Source organism: Zingiber officinale, chromosome 6B, assembly GCF_018446385.1.
Source record: "Zingiber officinale cultivar Zhangliang chromosome 6B, Zo_v1.1, whole genome shotgun sequence".
NCBI classification, from domain to species: domain Eukaryota; kingdom Viridiplantae; phylum Streptophyta; class Magnoliopsida; order Zingiberales; family Zingiberaceae; genus Zingiber; species Zingiber officinale.
Window position 1 is genome coordinate 19,246,217 of NC_055996.1, and position 7,155 is coordinate 19,253,371.

General features: G+C 33.9%; 1 protein-coding gene across 1 annotated transcript; it reads left to right on the forward strand.

Moving 5' to 3' along the window:
- Positions 1–689: 689 nt before the first annotated feature.
- LOC121990820 (dirigent protein 22-like) lies at positions 690–1,214 on the forward strand. The gene has a single exon (XM_042544886.1). It carries the CDS (start codon positions 690–692, stop codon positions 1,212–1,214), a length of 525 nt encoding a protein of 174 aa, XP_042400820.1.
- The last annotated feature ends 5,941 nt before the right edge of the window (positions 1,215–7,155 follow it).

The window sequence follows — 7,155 nt, forward strand, 5'->3', positions numbered from 1 at the left end:
TCATTAAGTAACGTGGAGGACCTGCTAGCTACCTCCAAGTTATACATTCCACTCGTTTATTATATAGAAAATAATCTTAGTGAAATTGTTCGTCAAAGTCAACGATCAAGTTGCATACTGAGTCGTCCTCGTTTAATCAGTGAAATTGTTGTCAATGGTACATGAGAAATCTGAGGGGAAAAAAAAGAGGCTTCACTTATGTGCATGGCATGTTCATATTAAAATTTCTAGTTCTAAATTAACTAAACATTAAAGCTGAATTAAAAGGTAGCAATTAATTAATTTCACCTAATTAAAGTGAACGATCATGATTCATGACACGTATCCGACGCCAAACACCTGGCACCTACTAAACGCGGCTATTAATGCCACACTTACTACGATCGATCGGTTCTCTTAAATCACTTTGGAAGTTAATTCCATAATTAGATCACTGATAACTTGGATTTTAGATTAATCGCCTTCGCCAATCAAGTATGCGGACGCGGGACTCCATTTTTTTGACCTGCACTACCACGACCCGTTCCTGCCGAATTATATTTGAGGGAGGCGTATGCGAGCTGGTTGTACCCATTAAGCTTTCCTTGAATTGTGCATGGTTTATGCCTATATAAGCATCTCGGTTACGGTTCCGTCCATCACCACATAATTTGTTATCCATCCATTCGCAATTAATTAAGCACTTGCAAATGGCATCATCTCCTTCCTCCTCCTCCTTCCTCCTGCTCTTCACCATCTTGGCCGCAGCCGCCGCCAGCCCTGATGGTTACATGCACCTGCGCTTCTACAACCACGAGAGAATCCTCGGCTCCGGCCCCAATGCCACCGTCGTCTACGCTGTCGAGCGTCGCGGCTCCACCTCCGGTGCCGGCTTTGGCAATATCATTGTCTACGACAACCTTCTCCGCTTGGGGGTCGAGACCGACTCACCTATTATCGGTCGGAATCAGGGCATGGGAGTCGGCTCCAGCCTGGCTGAGAACTCCGGCCTCACCAACTGCCAGCTAGTGTTCACCGCCGGCAAATACAACGGCAGCTCCCTCGCTGTGCAGGGGTTATTCCCGATCGCCCCGCTCGAGACCGTGTTCGAGCGGGCGATCACCGGCGGCACAGGACGATTCCGGTTGGCTAGAGGCTATCTCTTGACGACGGAAGTACGCAGCACTAGCACAACCCTCACCGGACAGCTCGACGCTTACATCACATTTCGTTAAAATGACTTGATAATTTGCTTTTAATAATTCACAATTTCATACTTATGTATTACCGTATAGTCATTGTTTATGATTTATGATCATATTCCAACAAAATATATTGGATAAATAAATACAGATTTAAAGTTGAATAAAATGATTATATATATATATATATATATATTTTACTGTCTCCGAAGTTGAATGGCAAAGTTCTATACTCATAATATATTGATTCGTAATTATTTAAAATCTCTCTTCAATGACAACTAAGCAATTTGGGATCAACTATGATCCAATTCAAGGATAACCAATTGAAAATTATAATCTTTTTTGGTTGAAAAAGATGACCAAATTCTTGAGAAGCTTGATATATATATAATCTTTATTGAATTCTCCATTCTAGCTGTTCGTCTCCAGAACAATCTGTCTAATTGATGCAGATAAACGCAACCTTCCTTTGATATATATATATATATAAATTCAAAGTTCAACAAGTTTCTTTGTATTTCAAAGAGGAAATAAATTGATAATTTAGTCATATTACTTTATCTTTTGGCTTTGATAAGCATACAATGCCATCTAAAATTAGATATATACAACTCTTGAGAAAAAAAGATCAATACGAGTTATAGATATTAATCAAATCTCTTTTACTCTATTGGAATGTGATCGCCCGACCGAGAGATTTTTAATTGACCCGATAGTTGTTGAAATTAAATAGATGGACTCGGGCTAGGACCTGGCTCAATTGAGTCCAGACCCGTATTGAGCTGTCAACTTTGAAGTAATTATGGGCGCACGACCAATGACAGGCCAGCTGATTGCCTCCTTTTGATACCACTCTACGTGTGAATCTGTTTATAATCAAAAGTAATCCTCTCAGGATGATCTAGTGGCTGTACATGAGATGTTGCCACCATGAAATCTGGGATTCGAATTTCAGCAAAGTCAAGGTAAATGTCTCTATTATGTATTAGTCACTATTCCAAAAGCTAGTAGTCGTTCGTGATTTACATTGGAGGCGAATATATTTACCTTTTGTCATGATGACTGCTTATAATCGAGGGGTAAAAAAAAAAAACAACGTGGGAAGTTAGACACCATCCGACAGAGTTGACAAAAGCGCATCAAATAACACATGCTCGTTTGAATAATCTAACTCAAAATTTGAATTAAACACACAGCGTATCTGACCCGTTCATCGAAGCTTAAAAATCCCCTTCCCACTTAACGATAAACTTCTCAAAACTTCTCCGTTGATCAGTTCAGTGTATACTTATATTTAGTCAATCCTTGACCAAATTAAATTTGGTTGGTACCACAGAGCGTTGACGAATTAAAATCGATGGTTTTCTAAATAATCAATCCATAAGAGATGGTTGCGATCTGCTATGCCTTACATTTCTATAATATCTTAACATGGGAGGACTCAATCTTCTAAAGAATATGATTTTAGTCAATCGTTGACCAAATTAAATTTGGTTGGTATCCACAGAGCGTTGACGAATTAAAATCGATGATTTTCTAAATCAATCCATAAGAGATGGTTGCGATCTGCTATGCCTTACATTTCTAAACTATCTTAACATGGAAGGACTCAGTCTTCCAGAGATTATTATTTTTAACTCGGGGCTTAGAATCAGATTCTGTCATTGGTCATACGCACATAATTTAAAAATCTACATTTGTAACAAGGGAACCCGTAGCTGTCAATTTTCAAGCACAAATTATATCGTTTAAATCCTTTTCAGAGTCCTTTTACTATTTTAAATATTTTTTATTTTTATGCTATTTAGAGTATTTTTTTTAATATTTTTGGTATTTAGGGGAACTCATAACCGTCAATTTTTAAGACACAAATTGCACTGTTTAGATCCTTTTCGGAGCTCTTTTACTATTTTTAGTAATTTTTATTTTTATACTATTTAGAGTATTATTTTTTAATATTTCTTGTATTTAGGTTTTATTAATTAGCGACGAATTAATATTTCATAGCTAAAATATGGTGTTAGCGACGAAATATTAAATCGCTGTGAAAATAAATTATTTGTGACGAATATATTCATTTTGCCGCTAACTTATTTGCTATGAATTATCAAAGTTCGTAGCTAAAAAACGTATTTGCGACTAATTATTACAATTCGTCGCACACTTTAGCGACAAAATGAATATATTCGTCGCAAATAGTTTCGTGACGAATAAAATCACCGCTAATCTCTTAAGTTTCGTCTCAAAAATACGCAGAAAAACCTAATTCCGCCCTTCTCCTCCGTCATTTCTCTCCTCGATCGCGATCTTCTCTGCTGCAGCGATTCTCTCCTCCGTCACGATCTGCTCTCCTGCGGCGATTCTCCTCCGCGTTTCTTACTGTGGCGGTTCTCTCCTCTGTGCTAGTGTGGTTTTGCTCCAACGATTCTCCTCCGTGCTAGTGTCCTCATCAACTTTTGCTCCGACGATTCTCGACGGTACTCCTTTTCCCTATTGATACTGTTATATAAGTTTAAGTAGAAAATGACAAGAGTGATGTTTAATAAATTCAATTGAGTCTTGTGTGAAAGTGAACTTCTTCATCTGTTTGACATCAATTGTGGGTTGACATATTCTTCCTTCTGCTTTTTAATACTTTAGATAGATTAGTTTCCTCTAGATATATAACATAAGTTTATTGTAAGTTAATTTTGTTTATGTGGTTAAGGAGGTCTAGATTTATACTAACTACCTAGTGTGATACAAAATCATATTTCATTTTAATCATCCAAATTTTTGGTGGCTTGCTTATGCATAGAAGGATAGTCTACAAATGTAGAAGAGAGCCTCCCTAAGGCCTTACAAACCCTAGACATTGCCCTCTCGTATGTATTTAGTGGAGTTTCACAAGTATTTTTTCTATCACTTAAGTTACTTTTTATCTTGTTTATCCGTTTAGTATCCCAACCTAGGAGTCTTTTGTCTCTCTCTTGGTCTATTAACTAGTACCTCTTCCAATTTTATTAGATGTGCCCATATTCACTTTTGTCAGTTTGGCTTAGGTGTTTGGTTTAAGTGGTGATACCTTTTTACCCTTTTTACCTTCGGACTTCAAATCTTTAAGTCTAATTTATTTTTTCCTTTGTTGACTCTCAACGCTTAGATGATAATTTTAGGATTATTTTGATGTTAGTTAATTTTAGGATTATTTTATTGAATAATATGAAATTTTTTATATGTTTAATTAGGTTATAAATATGGATAAAAGTTGAATAATGATTGAGAATCGGATTGAGTCTGAATATATAAATGGGTTAAATCAGTTTTTAAAGGTGGCAAAGGATTATATGATAAGTTTGAATTTATCAAAAATTCGTTGTCCATGCCGCCGAAGGTGTAGCAATTTGTTTAAATATGAGTTGGATTATGCTCGAGGACATCTTTATAGATTATTTTATTGAATAATATGAATTTTTTTTATATGTTTAATTAGGTTATAAATATGGATAAAAGTTGAATAATGATTGAGAATCGGATTAAATCTAAATATATAAATGAGTTAAATTAGTTTTTAAAGGTGACAAAGGATTATATGATAAGTTTGAATTTACCAAAAATTCGTTGTCCATGCCGAAGGTGTGGCAATTTGTTTAAATATGAGTTGGATTATGCTCGAAGACATCTTTATAGGTGGGGATTTGATAAATTATACAAAGTTTGGAACTTTCACGGAGAAGCTGCTACATCATCGTATAAATATTGTCAATAAAGAGGAACATGATTGTGATTTTGAAGAAGATGATTTTGAAGATATGTTTACTGATTTAAGAAATACAGAAATATCAATACGAGTAGATGATATTAATTCAGATAATATTAGAGGAAGTTATACCTCAATGTTTTAAAAAGCACAAAAAGAGTTGATGTTATTAGTTAATTTTAGGATTATTTTATTGAATAATATGAATTTTTTTATATGTTTAATTAGGTTATAAATATGGATAAAAGTTGAATAATGATTGAGAATTGGATTGAATCTGAATATATAAATGGGTATAAATAGTTTTTAAAGGTGGCAAAGGATTATATAATAAGTTTGAATTTATCAAAAATTCGTTGTCCATGCCAAAGGTGTGACAATTTGTTTAAATATGAGTTGGATTATGCTTAAGGACATCTTTATAAGTGGGGATTTGATTAATTATACAAAATTTGGAACGTTCACGGAGAAGCTGCTACATCATCTATTAATATAAATATTGTCAATAAAGAGGAACATGATTGTGGTTTTGAAGAATATGCTTTTGAATATATGTTTACTGATTTAAGAAATATAGAAAATATTAATACTAGTAGACATTGGTTAGATGATATTAATTCAGATAATATTAGATGAAGTTATACCTCAATGTTTTAAAAAACACAAAAAGAGTTGTATCACACTACTAATTTTTCTGCATTCAGTTTTTTTGGTCAAGTTAATGCATATGAAGGTGTTAAATGGATGGAGCAATAAATCTTTTGATATGCTATTTCAGTTATTGCAAGAGTTATTTCCCAAACTGAATGCAATTTCAAACTCTCATTACGGAAAAAAAATGTTAAAAGAGTTAGGATTGACAAATGAAAAGATACATGCATGTAAGAAGATTATATATTACTTTGGAGGTGAGCATGAGAATAAAGATATATGTCCAGTATGCAAGGAACCCAGGTACAAGCATGTTGGGATGAATAAGAAAAAGAATGCTCAGAAAATTCTTCAATATTTTCCTTTGAAGTCTAGACTTAAGCAATTGTTTATTGTCAAACATACAGCAAAAAATATGAGATGATACAAAGAAAAAAGGATTTAAACAGATGATATATTAAGACACCCAGCAGATAGTGAATTATGTAAAGAATTTGACACTTCATATGAAATATTTGCTAGTGATCCACGAAATATTCACTTAGGGTTGGCTATTGATGGTTTTAATCCATTTGAAAACATGTCAAATGCTTATAGTATGTGTCCTGTTATACACATGAATTATAATTTACCACTATGAAAAATGATAAAGCCACTACTCTGATATATCGCAACTCATTATAACTTTTTTTTGCGACGAACTATGATTGTTTAACGATGACAAATATTCGTAGCAAAGAGTTTAGCGACGAATTATGAGGATTTCAGCGCTAATATTGGAGTTTAGCGAAGAGAATAAAAATGTTTCGCCGCTAAATTGTTTGTAGAGATCGATCGGATTGTAACTTTTTTGTGATGGATTTATACAAATTGTTGCAAAGATTTTAGCGACGAATTAATATATCTTACTTTGTAGCTCAATGTCTCATTATTTACAACAAGATATTATGTGTTTCTCGACAAAAAAACACAAAATCATAACAAAGGTATTAGCGGTGATATAAATTATATTCGCCGCTAACTTTAATTTTAGCGACGATATATTTAAAATCGTTGCAAAAAAAATCTTCCGACGAAATATTATTATTTAGTGACGAATAGTATAACTTCGCTAAAATATTAGCGACGAGATTTATAAATTCGTCGCTAACATGTATTTATGACAGCGATCCTAGCGACGAAATTTTATCGTTGCAAATATTAATTTATCAGCGACAAAAATACATGTATTAGTGATGAAAAGTGTCATTGCTAAATGTCTATTTTCTTGTAGTGCGTTCAAGTAGTTAATCAGGTATTTAAGAGTTAAATCTTAGCTGCGGCGCACTGTAAGAATTTTTCTCCAACAACACGACAACTCTAAGAACTTTGGCCGCTTGAATAGCTCTCCGTAAGCATTTCCCAATTTATTCTGATGGTAATGATCGATAGAAAATTTCTATAAAATCGGACTAGTCATCGAAAAATTAGTCGGTTCAAAGGATCGGTTACCTCGATTACAAAAAAAAAACACTATGGGCCACTAACAACTAATATCATAGGTAATGATTTAATTAGTTTATCTAATAAAATTGCCTTTAT

Coding starts and splice junctions, on each gene's coding strand:
- LOC121990820 (XM_042544886.1), top strand. CDS start 690: ATGGCATCATCTCCTTCCTCCTCCTCCTTCCTCCTGCTCTTCACCATC.